At 57.3% G+C, this 19501-nt stretch overlaps 1 protein-coding gene across 1 annotated transcript in view; it reads left to right on the plus strand.

Moving 5' to 3' along the window:
- The window catches only part of CDH15 (cadherin 15), a 44769-nt gene that overhangs the window by 20556 nt on the left and 4712 nt on the right, over positions 1-19501 (plus strand). The window contains exons 2-12 of the mRNA XM_061548296.1: positions 3206-3406; positions 4293-4448; positions 7611-7755; positions 9443-9615; positions 10373-10507; positions 12095-12277; positions 13669-13952; positions 15495-15637; positions 16339-16575; positions 18443-18685; positions 19221-19363. Of these exons, the coding sequence (XP_061404280.1) occupies positions 3206-3406; positions 4293-4448; positions 7611-7755; positions 9443-9615; positions 10373-10507; positions 12095-12277; positions 13669-13952; positions 15495-15637; positions 16339-16575; positions 18443-18685; positions 19221-19363 (2043 nt within the window). The remainder of the gene's footprint in view (positions 1-3205; positions 3407-4292; positions 4449-7610; positions 7756-9442; positions 9616-10372; positions 10508-12094; positions 12278-13668; positions 13953-15494; positions 15638-16338; positions 16576-18442; positions 18686-19220; positions 19364-19501) is intronic.

A 19501-nucleotide genomic window follows, 5' to 3' on the forward strand; every position in this document is an offset into this window, starting at 1 on the left:
GGCTCTCCAATACGCTATGCGGGTGGCGCAGCCATCCGGCCAATTGTCCCGATGGTTGGAGGTCCTTCAGGACTACCAATTCACGACGATTTACCGCAAGGGGTTGCGCCACTCGAATGCGGATGCATTGTCACGGTTGCCGACGCGTACGGAATGCGCATGTCAGTCAGGATCGGCGCGGTGTAAACCCTCTGTCGCTGTCCCCGCGGAAGTGGTGCTAGCCGCCACGGATACTACGGGGGTCGACGCCCCCACGGGGAGGGACTCGCTGTTGGCATTGCCTCTCATCGAGTGGGGCCGTCTGCAAATGGCCGACAGCTCCCTACTCGCGCTACGTCGTAAGGTTGACGTTCCCGAGGGCGGGGAAACGCGGGTCGGTTCCTGGGTGTGCAAACAGGGCCTCTTGATGAAGTGGGACTCCATGTCCCGGCGTCACATGCTTGTGGTGCCGGTTGCTGTACGGGGTAAGGTCGTCCTGGCTGCCCATGAACGACTCATGCATCTGGGGTTTCACAAAACGCTCGCCCTCATTCAGCGAGACTACTATTGGCCGGGGATGGGAAATGACGTGGCGAACATTCTTAAGGGGTGTGTAGGGTGCGCTAAAAGAAAACCGCCACCAATAGTGGCTAATCCACCGCTGCAATCCATTCAAGTTTCGCGCACGAACGAATTGGTCGCGCTAGACATCTTGGGGCCCTTTCCCACTACACCTCGGGGAAATAAGTTCCTGCTGGTTGGCGTAGAGTACTTCACCCGCTGGCCCATGGCGTGGCCACTCGCCAACCAGTCGGCTGCGGCAGTGGCGGACGCCTTTGTCCAAGGTTACGTTTTGGACAAAGGCGCCCCCGAACGCTTGCTGACGGATCAGGGAAAAAACTTTTCGAGTGTTTTGTTGCGCGAGGTGTGCGACCTGTTGGGTACAAAGAAAGTACGTACCTCCCCGTACCACCCGCAGACTGACGGTATGGTTGAACGTCTGAACAGGACGATTACGTCTATGCTGTGCCAACAGGTATGCGACGACCAGGTGAATTGGGACTTACAGGTACCCGGGGTACTAGCGGCCTATCGGATGGCACCCCATGCGGCGACGGGGTTTTCTCCATTTTTTCTGATGTATGGGCGGGAGGCTGATCCGGCCATGGACGTCCAACTGGGGATTTCACAGCCACGTGCAAAATCTAAATTGGCAGACCATATTAAGTTTAACATCGCCAAATTGGCTGAGGCGCGAGAGGCTGCGAGATTGAATTCACGCTCTCGGCAGATCGCGAACGAGCGAGTGCATGAACGGAAGGTGCATACGCACAATTGGGAACCGGGCGATAAGGCCTGGCTGCATTGTCCACACGCACCGTTGGCTACGTCCCCCAAACTGTTGAGACCATGGAGGGGACCGGTGGAAATTGTGCGGGTTGCACGACCCCAGAGTATACAGATTAAATGGGGAAAACGCCGTTGGTACGTGCACCCCTCCCGACTGAAACCCTACGCGGCGCCGCGTGACCCCGGGTTGTGCCGTGACGACCGAGCGTGTGATGTGACCGTCGACTCGGGGAGGGATGTGTCGCAGGCTGATCCTCACGTGTCTCCACCTGACCCACCCCCAGGTGTCTCGGACCTGACGGCTGTTGACCGTCGGGAACCGGAACCCCGCGGCTCACGCGGAGCCCCGATGCCTGGCCCATGCCTTCCTGAACTGCCGGCGCCGCCGGATGGCCAACTGCGTCCTGTGCCGTACGACGGTCCGGCAAGGCGGACTCGGGCAAGGACGCAACACTTTTCATGAAAAAAAAAAAAAATTTATTCTTTTTTTGTTAAAGCCCGACCTCGTTGCCGGCTTCCCCCTCTGCCGGGGTAATGTCCCGTTCAAGGGACGCTCGGACACATTGGGACGCTGCATGAGTCGGAGAGAAAAGAAGAGGAAATGAATAAAGAAAATTTTTTTATTGTTATTCTTTCCGCATACGCAGTATCGTTGCCACTCGCCGGATTGTGCATGTTGTTCTTGTTGTGGGTGTGGCGGTTGCTGGGTTTTGCGGATTGCGGTGTTCATGTTGTGTTGTTAGGGTTTGTTGTTATGTTACGGGGCACACATGGGGGTGAAGGGGTGTTGTATGTTTTATTAGCAGCCGGGTCGGCTGCGAGCTATGTGGTAGGGGGTGATGTAGTGGTGGTATTGACGTGCGCCGACAGTGATGGATCACGGGGCGCGGGGTTGGGCACGCGATGTGGGCGTGGCATGGACGCGCGCGCCGGTGGTAAGGCGCGCTCACACAAGCTGGGAAAAGAGGATCGTAGCGAGTGCGCAGTGATTGGTCAGATAAGTGGGTGCTCTCAGCGACGTCCGCAGGAGGGGTATAAAGGGAGACGCGCGAGAGCACTCGTGGTCAGTGTTAACCAGTTGAAGACCGAAGACGGGGTGGAGGAGGTAGTGGCCCGAGACCCCTAGTCCCGCCGTCCTTGTGGGGACCGGGGCCCTGTGTGGCTCGGAGCCGAGACTGGGGGACCGTAGTCCGACGCCCGTGTGGGTCGGGACGGTGGTACCCAGAGCCGAGACGGGCACCCCGGCTGGGTGTGTCCCGGAAGGCTACGGGGCGTAAGAGCCCGTGTCAGTACAGCTGAGTGGGTGTTGGTCACCCGTGTAGCTGAGTGGGTGTTGGTCACCCGGGTAGCTGAGTGGGTGTTGGTCACCCGTGTAGCTGAGTGGGTGTTAGTCACCCGTGTAGCTGAGTGGGTGTCCGTCACCCGTGTAGCTAAGTGGGTGTTAGTCACCCGTGTGACGAAGTAGGGTGTTAGTCATCCGTGTAACTACAAGTTGGTGAAAATAAAGAGTGTGCTACCCGTGAAGTCGTCTCCTGCCGAGTTACTACTTTACACAAGCAAGCGAACTTAATATAAAGGATTTAAAAATGTTTGTAATTAAAATGTTATTGCACCTCAAACGTGTACGTTTCATTGCTTATATAAAAGCTCACAGTTGGCGTGAAATCCCAAAGATGATTCCTCACCGGCCCCTTTAATCTCTGTCGGACCCGGCCCCCCAAAATGAGGATAATCGCACTGCAACTTGGGGGCCGCGTGTTTACAAACGCCTCGGCCGCTGTTGTGATTACTCCCAGTCCGTCACTGAATGGGGGGAGGGTTACACAAGCTACCTCTCCATCTCGCGTGTCTTTTCACCTCCCACCCCTCCCGCCAGGGTTTCGCGCTGAAGGCCGGAGCCTCCGATGAGTGGCTGCAGTCCGGCGTAGACGGGTGGTGGCTGCGCTACTCCCAAGATGTCGTGGTGGCGGCCACGTCGGTGAGCGGCGGGGGTCGCGTGAAGAGAGCCTGGGTCATCCCGCCCATCAGCGTCGCCGAGAACCTGCCCCAGCGCAGCCTCCCCAAGTTCCTGGTGCAGGTAAGGGGTGGAGGGGGGAGGGGGCGTTCGCTCACGGTTGGCTACGTACGGTGCGAAAGAAGTTAAATATACACAGACGGACAGGACGCTCACACAGAGACGCCCCTCGCTCAGGGCCCTCCTGTAGCGCTGGGATCGCGGCACTGGGCATCGCCGTGACGCTCCCACGCGGGAGGTGACCTCCCCGTAGTACCACACAGCGCGCCAAAGACAAAGATTCCCCCGAATAGCCTGAACAGACTGTTGGGGCAAGTGCTGTTAGCGAGCACCTGTGAAGACCGGCACGGCACACGAGGTGGTGGATGGCCAGCACCACGCCCTACCGCCTTTGATGATTTTACACACCGCACCAAGTACTCATTTAAGTGCTGAGTCGATCTAGAGGAGGGCCAGTACCGGTTCAAACAATCGTCACCGGTGGTGGCCGTGAGCGAGAATCGAACCCGGGCTCGTAGCGCCCCGACCGCCACACCACCGCTCCCCGACAGCAGCGCACCCAGCACACTGACAGACAGACGCACGCATGCGGCTCGTGAAACGCCGAGGTGTTACAGAGCGCCCACAGACAGGGCCGCAGAACGTGACGCACAGAGGCCGGCCGCGAGAAGTCGGCGAGAAAGCGTTCAGCTCGTGACGCGAGGGCGAGTCCGTAGACTGAGCGCGCGCCAGCTCTCCGATCGCGCTGCTCAACCCCGCCACCACCGTGGCGAACGCAGTCTGCACCCAGAGTCTAAGCAGCGGCTACAGCAGCAGCTGCAGAAGCAGCTACAGCAGCAGCTACAGCTGCAGCAGCAGCTACAGGAGCAGGCTGTGCGCAGAAGCTTCCCGCAGCTCTGGGTGTGCGAGTTCCTTCCTCACCGCGCTCGCGTCCGCGTGGTGCACGCAGATCAAGTCGGACAAGCAGGCGAACACCACCATCATCTACAGCGTCAAGGGCGTGGGCGTCGACCTGCCGCCCACGGGCGTGTTCCGCATCGACAAGGCGTCTGGCAACATCTACCTGGAGAAGCCGCTCGACCGCGAGGAGAGGCCGCAATTCCGCGTAAGTGAAGGCAGCGCCTCTCGTCCGCACCGTCCGTGTTCCAGCGCACGTCGCACCATCGTCAATCACGGTCATCGCATCGTCATCATCAATCGGAGCACGCGGCTCTAAATTAAATGATTAAACTAAACAATGTTTTTTTATTTTACCAGCTAAGGCCCACTGAGCTGTGTAGCTCTTTTTCAGAAGCGACCTGGCCACAAATGATAGCTCAACGAAGTGGCTTATCATCGTGTGGAAATTTAAAGCAGCCAAATACTCTAAACGCACGTTTATAAATGTGGAGGACCCACGGGGAGATAAGACACACAAACTCCAAATAATGCAGGTGTCAGGATCGGGATCCAACCGAGAACCTCCTGCACACCAGGCGAGGTAGATCTCCACACCGTGGCTCAGCAGTAGGGCGAGCGGCCCGCACTGCTACGAGTTCCATCCTGGTTGGCGGGCTGACTCAGCCCATCATCCGTCCGGGTGGTTTAAAATTCGTACCATCGTGTGGGGAAGGCTGACAGTGGTTGTATTTTGCATAGACAGATCACCGCGATGGGAATGTGAAATTTCCACGATTGGCTCTCTGCACATTTGAGCACGAAATCACGTTGACATCATCAGCAACATCATCATCATCATCATCCATGAGAGGGGGTGATGGCGCATGATGCACAGCTAACGTGCTCGGGGCCTTCGGAGTGTTCGGAGGAGTTTGGAGATCGCGCTGCGCGCTCATAGAACAGCAGCAGCAGCAGCTGGGACAGCAGCAGCAGCTGGGACAGCAGAAGCAGCAGCAGCAGCTGGGACAGCAGAAGCAGCAGCAGCAGCTGGGACAGCAGAAGCAGCTGGGACAGCAGAAGCAGCAACAGCAGCTGGGACAGCAGCAGCAGCTGGGACAGCAGAAGCAGCTGGGACAGCAGAAGCAGCAACAGCAGCTGGGACAGCAGCAGCAGCTGGGACAGCAGAAGCAGCAGCAGCTGGGACAGCAGCAACAGCTGGGACAGCAGAGAGCGCCCCTCCGTGCTGAGCGGCTGTGCGTGACGGTGCCGCCCAACGCGACGGCACCGGCCAGTGGCCGTGACTGAATCGATGCGCCAGGCGCTCGCGGTCATCGAGGGCAGGGGGGGTAGATGGGGGGGTAGATGGAGGGGGTAGATGGGGGGGGGTAGATGGAGGGGGTAGATGGAGGGGGTGGGGGCGGTTGGCTTAGAGAGGGTGGAGAGTGTCGCGCCAGACGTGCGGTGATCACCTTCGTGGCACGGGGGGGGGGGGGGGGGAGGTGGCAACCTCCCGTTTTGGTACCTCTATAAACGGGCACCGGCAGAGTCTGTTGCTACGCGGTTCTCCCGAGGGGCCCGAATTAGCCGGCGCGTTGATCTTCGTGACCTTGCGCCAGCCCCCACCAAAACACACGCGGCGCGCACCCTTGCAGGGAGACCACCACAAAACAAGACAAGAGGTCCCCCATGTAGCCTTCATCGACTGTCGGGCCAAGTGCTGTGAGCGAGCAGCGCCTAGGAAGGCCGGCACTGTGGCGCACGAGGGGGTGGGTGGCCAGCACCACGTTCCTGGTGCCGATGTTTACGCATCGCACCGAGTACTCGGTGGGGGAGGAGGCCCAGGACTGGGTGAGATATTCATCACTGGTGTTGGTGGCCGTGAGCGGGAAACGAACTTGGGTCCGCTGGGTTCGTAGCGCAGCGCACTAACCGCTGGGTTCGATCCCGACCTTGACGCTTGCTGTCTAATTGGAGTTTGCGTCTCTCTCTCTCCCCGTGGTCACGTGGATTTTTCTCCGGGTCCTCCGGTTTTACCCCTCCACATTTATAATCAACGTGAGTTTAGAGTACTTGGCTAATATAAATGTCCACATGATAAGCCACTTCGTTGAGCTATCATTTGTGGCAAGGTCGCTTCTGAAAAAGAGTTATCGAGCTCAGCGGGCCTCAGCTGGTATAAAGAAAACAGTTTAAAAATAGTTTTACGGAAGTCTCCAACTCTTTCCATCGACTATCTGGCCTATGAAGAAGGTCCATTGCCCGAAACGTCATCTATAGAGTGGGCCGCGCGCGCGTGCAGTGATTGACCGAAACTACTGCCGCGGTATTAACCAGGGCCGCCTTTCAGCATTCCAACTCGAACTTTTCCAGCGACAGGCAAACCCACCACTTGCCTCTGGGCCGTGCCACCGCCCGCCCTCTGCCAGCTTCACAGACTGCGCATTGAGTGTGAGGCCGGGAGGGCTCCAGGTATCCAGCGCTGTGCAGCTGCACGTGCAGCAGCCGGTGACGATGGTATGAGGACCGGCCCGGTGGAAGCAGTCTTCTCTGACAGCTGCATCTGTGTCTGCTTCTGACACCCCCTCGTCTCCCCCCCCACCTCGTCCCCCCCCCACCTCGTCCTACCCCCCTCGTCTCGCATCGCCTCTCACCTCACCTCCCTCTGATGCTCCCCTCGCCACGATGCTCCATTCCCGCGTAGAGAATGACGAACACAGGCACAGTAACAGTGTGTGTGCAGGGTGTGTGTAGTGCAGTAACAGTATGTGTGTGCAGGGTGTGTGTAGTGCAGTAATAGTGTGTGTGTGCAGGGTGTGTGTAGTGCAGTAACAGTGTGTGTGTGCAGGGTGTGTGTAGTGCAGTAACAGTGTGTGTGTGCAGGGTGTGTGTAGTGCAGTAATAGTGTGTGGGTGCAGGGTGTGTGTAGTGCAGTAACAGTATGTGTGTGCAGGATGTGTGTAGTGCAGTAACAGTGTGTGTGTGTGCAGGGTGTGTGTAGTGCTGTAATAGTGTGTGTGTGCAGGCTGTGTGTAGTGCAGTAATAGTGTGTGTGTGCAGGGTGTGTGTAGTGCAGTAACAGTGTGTGTGTGCAGGGTGTGTGTAGTGCAGTAACAGTGTGTGTGTGCAGGGTGTGTGTAGTGCAGTAATAGTGTGTGGGTGCAGGGTGTGTGTAGTGCAGTAACAGTATGTGTGTGCAGGGTGTGTGTAGTGCAGTAACAGTGTGTGTGTGTGCAGGGTGTGTGTAGTGCTGTAATAGTGTGTGTGTGCAGGCTGTGTGTAGTGCAGTAATAGTGTGTGGGTGCAGGCGGTGTGTAGTGCAGTAATAGTGTGTGTGTGCAGGGTGTGTGTGTGTAGTGCGGTGATGGTGCGCGTGTGTGTCCGTCCCCAGATCAAAGCGTACGCGCTGGACGCGGCGGGCAAGGCCGTGGAGGAAGCCGTGGACCTGGACATCATCGTGGTGGACATGAACGACAACCGTCCCGTCTTCAACAGCAGCGTCTTCGTGGGGCACGTCAAGGAGAACTCGGAACCCGGTGACTCCCTCCTCCCCCCTCGCCCGTTCCAAACTCGCCCTCTCTCAACTCGCCCGCTCACTCCCATTGCACTCACTCCCATCACACAAACTTACGTGACACTTAAATGCAAAAGCAGTGCAGCAACAAGGACGCCAGCGAGGCGTCTTAAAAATAAAAGCCCAGGAGCAAAGCAATGCAGATGACGAGACGGAGATACGAGCGCTTGGCGTGTGACTCGTGGAGGAGGAATATCCACGAAAGACTCAAACATCAATTAATCTGGGACATTTGGGAATGTTTGCAATAGTTCTCTTCCACGCATGGATTTGCGCGCGCGTGGGTATTCATTCGTCGAGGCGAGCTCGGTCTCGCCTGGTACGGTGGCGAGATGTTAACTACCTCGCCTGGTATACAGGAGGGTGGAGTAAGGAGATTGGAGGTTCGACCCCTACTCCCACGCCGGCATGTTTGGAATTTGCATGTCTCTCTCCCCGTAGTCGCGTAGATTTTTCTCCGGGTCCCCCGGGTTTTTCCCTCCACATTTAGAAACGTGCGTTTTAGAGTCTTTGGCTGCTGTAGATTTCCACGTGACGATAAGCCACTTCGTCGTGTTATTGTTTGCGGCCAGGTCACTTAAGAGAAAATGGATGTATAGCTCAGTGGGCTTTACCTGGTAAAATAAAAATAGTCGTTTAGGTGTAATCGTATTTTCGGGACGGAGCGTTACCGCCGCGGCATCTGCGCGATGCGCGCACCCCTCGCCATGTGGCCCAACACGAACCTCCTGGGGTCACGCGATGACGAGTCTCCGGCATGCGCCTGGTTGGCGCGCGAGGCACGTGCGGCGCGCACCCCATTCGCCACGGAGCAGCGGCGGCCCAGCGGCCCACACACGCGCAGACACACACAGGACACACACAGGACACACACAGGACACACACAGGCCCATCACGAGTTAAACATAGCAGGGGAGGCCACTGACAGCGCCGTGGGGGGGCTGGGAGGGTGCACGCATCAAGAACAGCAGCCGCGTGGCCAACTGTTCACGAGGCATTTCAATTATCTGTCCGCCTTTCGATTTGAAGCTTTCGTGACTGCAGGGATTCATCTTCTTGGTTCTTTCGGTAAAGTCACATAGAATGGAAATAATAAAATAATACATAAATAAAAGATTTTATTATGTTTTATTTTTATTATTTTATTATTTCCATTCTACGGGACTTTACCGAAAGAACCAAGAAGATATCTGTCCGCCGTGAAAGCGCGCCGTCTGCCGAGGGCTGCGGGGGTCAAAGTTGTGCTCCCGTTTTTAGTCAACATTTTATTTTTGTTCTTTCAAATTAACACATTTCACCGAGATTATCTCTCGGGCCGTGCCATCTCACAAGGGATTGTCGACGCAGGTGGAAATATGTTCGAGTTGATTGATTCATTAAGTATGGAAACGGGGACATTTTGGTTGCCTACCGAGGTGGAGGTGGCTGGGGTTGGGGCCGGGAGGAGCGGGGGGGGGGCACGTTGGGTCTGCCCACTGGGGACTAGCACCTCCAATTAGCACGGTTAGCTACGTATGGTACGAAAGAAATTCAACATGCATACAGTACATAGTGGGGAGACAAAAGCGGCCGGACGCAGCAACGGATGCGTCGCTGCGCCCGTGACGGTGCCCCCCCCCCCTCCGCTGTCCGGCTCGCCGCGCCCGCAGGGGCTCTCGTGATGCGCGTCGGCGCGTTCGACGCGGACGACCCCAACACGGACAACGGCGACCTGCGCTTCTCCATCTCGGACCAGTCCCCGGAGCAGCCCGAAGCCTCCATGTTCAGCATCGACCCCCACACGGGAGACATTCGCACCGTGACCGTCGGCCTCGACCGAGAGGTGAGAGGCCACCGCTCGCGCGAGTCCGCGTGGCGATGCGTCAACATCAGCGCCGGCACGTGGCGCTGGCCGCCCCACAGCCTTCGTGTGGCGTGTCGGCCTTCACTGGCGCTGCTGCGCGAACAGCGCTTGCCCCCAAGCAGGCTGCGTGTGTGTGGGGAGTGGCAGTGCAGCGGTTAGCGCGCTGCGCTCACGGCCACCAACACCAGTGACCATTATCTTAACCAGTGGGCCTCCTCCACTAGGTCAACTCAGCCTCAAATTAATACTTGGTGCGATGCGTAAATATCAGCACCGGGGCGTGGTGCTGGCCACCCACCCAGTCGTGTGCCGTGCCGGCCTTCATAGGCGCTGCTCGCTAGCAGCCCTTGCCCCAACAATCTGTTAAGGCTACACGGGTGATCTTTGTCTATGTGTGCTTCCGTAACATTCATGCTGTGTGCAGGATGCCGCTGAGAACATCATCTCATCGTCCCCACGTATGTCTGTGCGCGCGTTTACTTACACTCATTCACACGCATGTGCACACAAACACGCTCACTCGCGCACAAACACGCCGACACACACACGCTCAAACACACACACGCGCACACACGCTCACACACACGCTCACACACACGCACACACACGCTCACACACACGCGCACACACGCTCACACACACGCTCACACACACGCACACACACGCTCACACACACGCGCACACACGCTCACACACACGCTCACACACACACGCGCACACACACGCTCACCCCCAGGCGGTGGCGAGCTACAACCTGACCCTCCAGGTGTCGGACATGGCTGGGGGCCCCGCGGGCCTGGTCACCACGGCGACGGCCATCGTTCACGTGGACGACGTCAACGACAACGGCCCTCGGTTCACGCAGAGCTCGGTACCACCACGTGGCCTCAGCCTCCTCCTCCTCATCCTCCTCATCCCGCTGCTCACTGCACGCACACACAAAGACAAAGATCCTCCGCCCCGTATAGCCTTAGCAGACAGTTGGGGCAAGTGCTGTTAGCGAGCGCCTAATAGAAAATATTATTTAAAGGTATCTCGTTGGTGTTTGAACATCTTAATACCTGTTGTATTACCAGAAAGGGTACAAGCTCTACTTATTTTTTTTTCATGTTGATACCGGCAAAACGATCCCATAGAGATTCATTATTATTTTTTCATCCAAGGAAATCCACACTGAGTAAAATTACTTTTTTGTCAGGAGGGTCCTGCTGCTGCTGCTAGGACGTTGCGTTTTTATTTTCAGATGTTGTCAGCCGATGAGGCATGACTTGTGTTTATTATTATACACGTGGGTGGAGGAAACCAGAGCACCCTGAGAAAGCCCACTCCATGCGCGAGGTGGCAACGCCGCGCCCCCGTACAGATGGACTCAGGTGGCGATTAGTCCACTTGCAGTACTCGCCATACCGTATCAGCCAATTAATGGGCGAGTTTACGCGTGGGAGGAAACCGGAGGATCTAGAGAAAACCCCACGCTTGCGAGGGGGCAACACTATATCCCCGTACAGACGAAGCAGGTGAGTTCCACTTCATTGCTGTACCGCCTTCTCCTGGCAGAGCGAGTGTAGAGACACCTTCTCGATGCCCACGTGGGAGGGAGTTTCGCAACCTGTGTGAGTGGTGATCCACCAACCATCGCTGCTGCCTCCACAGCGCCGGCTCACAGACGGCCACGTGCAGCAGCGGAGCCACCACCTTCTCAGCACGGCTCCCATGCCGACGCCGCTGTGTGCTTCTGCAGAGGGGAAGCGGCAGTGAGCGTGGGGCTGCGGGACCAATGGCTTTCGTAGCGGGACTCCAACTCATTCTCAGAGCGAGCAGCGATTGCCGTGCATGGCAGTGAGGAGCTCGCATTTGGCTCCAATTCCAAATGGCTCACATGGCGGAGCCTACACAGGCTCAGATTGGGTTGCGGCAGACGCAACTCACTCGTGAAATCAACCGAACAATGGTCCTTGTCAGGAGAAACAAACCACGTGGGTCATCTCCTGAGATGCCCCGCAGCGCCATAATGCACCACTCCTCAATATGTGGCAATGCCAACACCAGAAGCGGTGGCCTGTGCAAACATGTTGAGAAAAGACCCGTGGAGGTTGGACAGGGAACACGACGAAGAAGATCGCGTGTGTGTGTATGGGAGGAGCGGTGGAGCATCAGTTGGCGCGCTGAGCTTCGAACCCGGTCACCCGAGTTCGATTCCCGCTCACGGCCAACACCGGTGGCGATAATTTGAACCGATCTTGGGCCTCCCCTAGGTCGACTCAGCCTCAAATGAGTACCTGGTGCGGTGTGTAAACATCGCCACTCGGGAGACAAAGGCGGCCGGGCGTGGCGCCGACCACCCACCCCTCTCGCATGTGACGTGCCAACTTTCATAGGCGCTGCTACTTTCCAACGGCCCTTGCCCCAACAGTCTGTTGAGGCTACACGGTGGGGGGGGGGATCTTTGTCTGTGTAGTTCATGGCGGTGGTGGGCGAGGGGGACGTGGGCCGCGCCGCGGTGCTCGCCGTGCGCGACGCGGACGTGCCCGGCACGCCGGCGTGGCGCGCCCGCTACCGCATCGCGGCCGGGGACTCGGGCGGCCTCTTCACCGTGGACACCGACCCCGAGACCAACGCCGGCATCCTCACCATCACTCAGGTGACGCCACCGCCACCACCACCACCACTACCGCCACCACCGCCACTACCACCACCACTACCATCACTCAGGTGCCGCCACCACCACCACCACCACTACCGCCACTTCCACCACCACAACCACCACCACCACCACCGCCACTTCCACCACCACCACTCCCACCACTACCACCACTACCACCACCACCACCACTACCACCACCACTACCATCACTCAGGTGCCGCCACCGCCACAACCACCACCACCACTACCACCACTACCGCCGCTACCACCACCGCCGTCACCACCACTACCACCACTACCACCACTACCGCCACCACTGCCGCCACTACCACCACCACTACCACCACGACTACCACGACTACCACCACTACCACCACTACCACCACCACCACAACCGCCACTACTACCATCACTACCACCACTACCGCCACCACCACCGCCACTACCACCGCCACCACCACCACCGCCACTATGAGCTTTGATTACAGCACGGTTGGCTATGTACTGTGCGAAAGAAGTTTAATATACTGTACATACAAAGACAATCATCGATGTGATGATAATTATAAGTTTATGTATTTCTCCAGGAGAGCCACGCTCTTCATGAGGCTCCTGCATTGGGTTCTCATTTTAAGGAAACTGGAGCACTGGAGAAAATCCACGCAAGCGAGGGGTCAACGCTCTAGCCCTGCACAGATTGAGATTTATTTATTCTTATTTGGATTTGATTTACTTCAGCAGCTGGGCTTTGTTCCATGGACACTCTGCGACGGCGCAGATGTTATAGAGAGCTTAGTTACAATCAGATGGAAACAGGTGGGAGCAGGCGATTAGTTTGCACTTATCTGTGCCGCCTTCTCCTGGCGAGCATCTCCTTGACGCCCACGGGAAGGAGTTTCACAGCCCATCCGTGTGTGAGCCAGCAACCCTCGCTGCTGCTGCTGCTGCTTCCACAGCGCTGGGCTAGCACAGGCAGTCGCGTGCTGCAGCGTAGCCACCACCGCCCGGCCAGCGACGTATCACTATCTCAGGCTGAAACGTATTAAATCATTATTCCTGTAGAGTGTGTAGTGTTGTGTGTCTGCGTGTCGTCTTTGTGGTTGGCCAGGACTTCAATACAGCACAGGGGAGACGAGGGAATAGCCTAACGGGGCTTTGGTTCACTCGTGAGACGCAAGTTTATCCAGACGTTTGGAAAGTTTGAAATGCACTAGAGGAAGGATGTGGGGCAGCGTGTGTGAAATATAAAGTAGCAGTCAAATATACCACGAGTCCATCATCGCCAGCATCATCAACAACTCAGCGTTCGTTCATCCGTCCGTCACCGCGACACCGTTCACGTGCGTGCGGTGGACACCCCCCCCCCCCCCCCCCGTCTGCGCCGACAGCCGCTGGACTACGAGACGAGCACGCGCTACGTGCTCACGGTGGTCGCCGAGAACGAAGCGCCGCTGGAGACGGCCGCTGCCGTCGGGGACCAGGAGGAGGGGGCGGCCGGGGGGGCGTCGGCGTCGGCGGCGACGGTCACCGTCTACGTGCAGGACCGCAACGAGGCGCCCGCCTTCCCCGAGAGCCCGCGCCGCGTGGCGCTCGGGGAGCACACGCGGCGCGGCGACGCCGTCGCGCGCTACGCGGTCACCGACCCCGACCACATCGCCAACCAGAAGATCACGTGAGCGCCCGCACGCACGCAGATGATAGGTTCCCCGCCCGCCCTTGCCCCATCCACCCCGGCGTAGCCTGTGACAGGCTGTCGGGGCTAAGTGCTGGCGGCGGGCAGCGCCTACGAAGGCCGGCACTGAGTGGCGTACGAAGGGGGTGGGTGGTCAGCACCACGTCCCCGGTGCCGATGCTTTCTACACACCGCAACCGCGTACTCATTTGAGGCTGAGTCGACCTAGGGAAGGAGGTCCAGGGCCGGTTGAGATAGTCGTCACTGGTGTTTTTTGGCCGTGAGCGGGAATCGAACTCGGGTCGCTGGGTTCGTAGTGCAACGCGCGAACCGCTGCACCAAATACAACGATCCACAGTTTATCCTGAACAGACTGTAGGGGCAAGTGCTGTTAGCGAGCACCTATGAAGGCCGGCACGGCACACACGAGGGAGTGGGTGGCCAGCACCACGACCGACCGCCTTTGTCTCCCCAGTGGCGATGTTTACACACAGCAATAGGTATTATTTTGAGGCTGAGTCGACCTAGGGGAGGCCCAGGACCGGATCGAATAATCGTCACTGGTGTTGGCCGTGAGTGGGAATCATTTAAGGTTGAGTCGACCTAGGGGAGGACCTATTTTTTCATGGGTTTTATATGCCGCTTTTCATTGGTCGCGAGCGAGAATCGAATTCGGATCGCCGGTTTCGTGGCACAGTGCGCTAATCAATGCTCCACCGCTCCCCACGCACACACATGCTCTACATATGCACAAAGTGTGTTATATATGGTACACGTAAGCACACATACTTTACGCACACACGTACATAAGCTTCCTGTGACAAAACGTTGGCGGAGAACACATTTCTTAAAATACTCTTCACATACAAATTTTGTTATGGAAACGCTACATTTTAAACGTAGGCTTCCACAACCAAAATTATGATTCATAATTAAATGTGGGTTCAATCATCGCGTAGCTACAGTGCCAATGTTCAGCTGTATCCTGGAGGGATGTTGAAAAGCAAGCAACATTGCCCACTTGACCACGTGATTTGATTGGATCTGTCGCTGGGTGGCGGCGATTATAACTGAACATTGGCATTATTATTGTAGTATTATTATTGTACCCACATGACGATCCAACCCACAGGAAACTAACTATGAATCTGAAACAGTAAATTCGGTTCACGGCAATGACTGCGCAAGCGTGTGGACAGACGGGGATGTGCGTGTCGCGGGTAGCGCTACGCTGCGCTACGAACCCGGCGACCCGAGTTTGATTCCCGCTCACGGCCAACACCGGTGACGATTATCTGAACCGGTCCCTGAGCTTCCCCTAGGTCGACTCAGCCTCAAATGAGTCCCTTGTTATGGTGTATACAAAATATCGCCACTGGGGAGATGAATGTGGTCGGTCGTGGTGTTGGCCACCCACCCCTTCACGCGTGACGTGTCGGCCTTCATAGGCGCTCCTCGCAAACGGCACTTGCCCCAACAGTCTGCTAAGGCTACACGGGGGATCTTTGTGTTTGTGGCCCGCACCACCCGACGGCGCTGCAGCTACACGGTGACGTGGGACCCGGCGGGCTGGCTGGACGTGGACGTGGACACGGGCGACATCACCGCCAAGCGGGACTTCGACAAGATGTCGGGATTCCTGGAGGGAGGCGTGTACTCCGCTGTGATCATGGCAGAGGACGATGGTGAGTGGCACACACAAAGACAAAGATGCCCCCCCCCTGTATAGCCTTAACAGACTTTTGGGTCAAGTGTTGTTAGCAAGCAGCAGCGCCTATGCAGGCCAGACCGGCACACAAAGGGGTGGGTGGCCAGCACCACGCCCGGCCGCCTTTGTCTCCCCAGTGGCGATATTTTCACACCACACAAGATACTAATTTTGAGGCTGAGATCGACCATAAATGGTTCAGATAATCGTCACTGGTTTTGGTGGCCGCGAGCGGGAATCGAGGTTCGTTGCGCAGTGCGTCAACCGCTGCACTCCAGCTCCGCATGCAAAGATACCCCGTATAGCCTTCACAGACTGTTGGGGCAAGTGCTGTTCGCGAGCGCCTCCGCATACATACATACAAAAACAAAGATCCCCCGTATCGCCTTAACAGACTGTTGGGGCAAGTGCTGATCGCGAGCGCCTCCGCATACATATATAGAAAGACAACGATCGCGTGCTTGTTCTGGTGCTCGCTAACAGCACTTGACCAACAGTCTGCTAAGGCTGTTCGGGGGCATCTTTGTATTTGCACACACACACATGGAGAGACACGCGCACGCACGATCTTGTTGGACGTGAGAACATCTCCGCCTGCGCCACGCCGTGCGCTATCACCCCCCCTCCCCCTGGTGACGCCGCCGCTGCCCGGCGCGCTCTGTCCCCGCGGCGGCGCAGGCATCCCGCCGCACACGGCCACGGGCACGCTGCACGTGACGCTGCTGGAGCAGAACGACTTCGCGCCCGCGCTGTCCCCGCGCGCCGGCGTGCTGTGCCACGAGCGGGCCAAGGGCGAGGGGCTGCTGCTGCAGGGCTGGGACGCAGACCTGGCGCCACAGGCCGCACCCTTCCACTTCGCCTTTCACCCGGACTTCCCCGAGTTCGCCGACAACTTCACCATCACGCCCGTCAACGGTGGGGTGCCGACGCCGGGCTCGCGCCACCGCGATCCGAAACCGCGAAAGGCAGCGGGGTTGTGGGAGATGGCACAAATACAACTGAAATAATATTTGTTTTTCTCTCCGCCTGATGACGGCCGCTTGTGTTGCGATCAAAATGTCATCAGTTTTTTAAATTTTATTTTATTTTCTATCTACGCGATTTTACCGAAAAAAAGAATATGAATTCCTGCAGTCACGAAAGTTTAAAGTCTAAATTTTACAACTGAAAAAGCTAAACAACTTTATTTTTATTTTACCAGGTAAGGCCCACTACTCAGCCACGTAGCTCTGTTTTTTAAGAAGCGACCTGGCGCTGGCAAATGATAGCCCAACTTAGTAATGAGCTTACCTCGTGGGAAATTACAGCTGCCAAATACACTAAACGCACGTTGATTCTCAACTTGAAAAGGAAAAACCGGAGGACTAGGAGAAAAATCCACACGACCACGGGGTAAAGACATGCAAACTCCAAATATACAGCAGCAGGCGTCAGGGTCGGGATCGAACCCTCGACGTCCTGTATACCAGGCGAGGTCGTTAACATCTCCCAGCCACCGTGAGGATGATGAGAGAGACACGCAAACTCCAAATATACAGCAGCAGGCGTCAGCGTCGGGATCGAACCCGCGACGTCCTGTATACCAGGCGAGGTCGTTAACATCGCCCAGCCACCGTGAGGATGATGAGAGAGACACGCAAACTCCAAATATACAGCAGCAGGCGTCAGCGTCGGGATCGAACCCGCGACGTCCTGTATACCAGGCGAGGTCGTTAACATCTCTACATCACGATGCTCCCTCCCTGCTCGATGTCTGTCACCGTTTCCTGGCTCGTGCATGGCTCAGACTGCAAGTGGATTCATTTCCATCTGTACGGGGGATTGAGTGTAATTTCACCTGCCTCGAACACGTGCTGTTTAATCCCGCTATTCCGGCTTCCTGTCCCCACGTGCAGCTGTAAGCACTCACGAACAGAGATGGCCAAACGTCCCAAAATAGGGAGACCCGGCGGTAGCGCCACGCCCTGTTGCAGAGGTTCACGGTTCGGATCCAGCGGCCGCCCTGGTTAATACTGCGGCTGAGAGTATTAACTATTTTAATAATAATACTAATAATACTACGCGCTGTCTGAGTATTATTATTATTCGCAAGAGTTGTCCGTTTTGTTTCGGCGTCACAGACCAGTCAATTAAACAACAACAACAAAAACGATCCGCAGACACTGTGCATGTTGATTCTCAATGTGGAGGGAAAAACCGGAGGACCCGGAGCAAAATCCACGCGACCAAAAGGGAGACCATGGAGACTCCACACACACAGCAGGCGTCAGGGTCGGGAATGAACCCACAACCCCCTGTATACTAGGCGATGGAGTTAACATCTCGCCACCGCGGCTCCCCTTGTATACATGCAGGACAACTCGCGAAAAAGAGTCATGAGACTGGGCGAGGCTTTCCTGGGTAAACGAGCGGAACGGTGACGATGATCGCGATGATGGCGATGATTCGAAGACCGCCTTGTGACACCGGTGCTGGATCCCTTCGTACATCCGTGCGAAAACATTTGCTCATTTTGGCGCTGTAATTGTCATGAATGACACCGCATAAAATAATAACATTGTTATTATTACGTAGGAGATGGAGAGGTGGCAGAGTGGTCAGTGTACTGCAGTGTGAACACGGGGTCCTGTGGGTGATTGTGTCTGCGTGTTGCGTCTGTGGGTGGCTGTGCTGCCCGTGGGTGGTTATGTCTGTGGGTGGCTGCGTCGTCTCCCCTGACAAGTGGTTGCGTCTGGGTGGCTGCGCCCGTGGGTGGCCGCGCCACCGCGTCGTGTCCGCACAGGCACCCACGCGCTGCTGCAGCTGCGGGTGGAGCAGGTGAGGGAGGGCGACTACGAGCTGCCGCTCGTCCTCTCCGACTCGGGCTCGCCCGCCCTGGCCGACTCGCCGACACTCAACCTCACCGTGTGCACCTGCGACGCGTTCGGCGACTGCGTGGTCAAGGCCTTCATCGTGGGGGGGCCGGCCATGGGCCTCAGCACCCCCGCCATCCTCGCCATCATTTTCTCCATCATCGCCCTGCTGCGTGAGTTTGCAGCCTCGATTGTTGACGAACAACCTCCACTCAGACCGCCCTGGGGGCTGGGGGGCTGGGGGGGGGGCGGCCGGGGTGGAGGTGAGACACGGTGGCCCACAGGTAGCCGCAGTCACCCCGCTTGTTGTTGCAGAGGTTCGAATCCGGCAGGCGGCCCTGGTTAACACTGCACTGTGTGTGTTAACCGTGCAATACGTCACCCTCCACGGTGGTGGGTGTCCAAAGATAGTGTGACGTCATTCGACGAGGACGAGGCCCCTGTGTGCCGCCTCCACCGTCCAGATGTACTGAGTCGGGAAGCGACAGCAGAGCGTCGTCTCCCCGCTTGCCGTGGACATTCAGCAGCACCCTGCTGACGAGGAAGCTCGAATCGTCGCGTAGGCTGCCCTGGGCAACAGTAAAACAGTGAGGCATTTACGAGCCGCGCTTGTGATTCTGTTGTTTCGTTCCGATGATCTCGCCGCATCTGCGCGTGCCGCGTGCCGCGCGCCCACTTCGTGTCACCGCCCCGCTCGCCCCTGCGCAGTGCTCGTGCTCTGCATATTCATTGTGGACGGCCTCCGGGACCGGCTGCCCCTGGGCAAGAGCCGTCTCTTCGGAGCGTCGGACGATGACATCCGCGACAACATCCTCAATTACAACGAGCAGGGCGGAGGCGAGGAGGACCAGGTGAGCGCGGGGAGGGGTTGGTGACGCACGAGAGGAAGGGAGGCAGCGGAACAGAGGGATGGGATGAGGGGGGGGGCATTGCAAGGTTCACAGGGGGCATTGTCTCTCTTTAGTCGCGCCCTCTGCACGCGTCATCCC

The sequence above is a fragment of the Lethenteron reissneri genome, chromosome 9, assembly GCF_015708825.2.
Source record: "Lethenteron reissneri isolate LAM-NWPU_2019-01 chromosome 9, ASM1570882v1, whole genome shotgun sequence".
NCBI lineage: Eukaryota > Metazoa > Chordata > Hyperoartia > Petromyzontiformes > Petromyzontidae > Lethenteron > Lethenteron reissneri.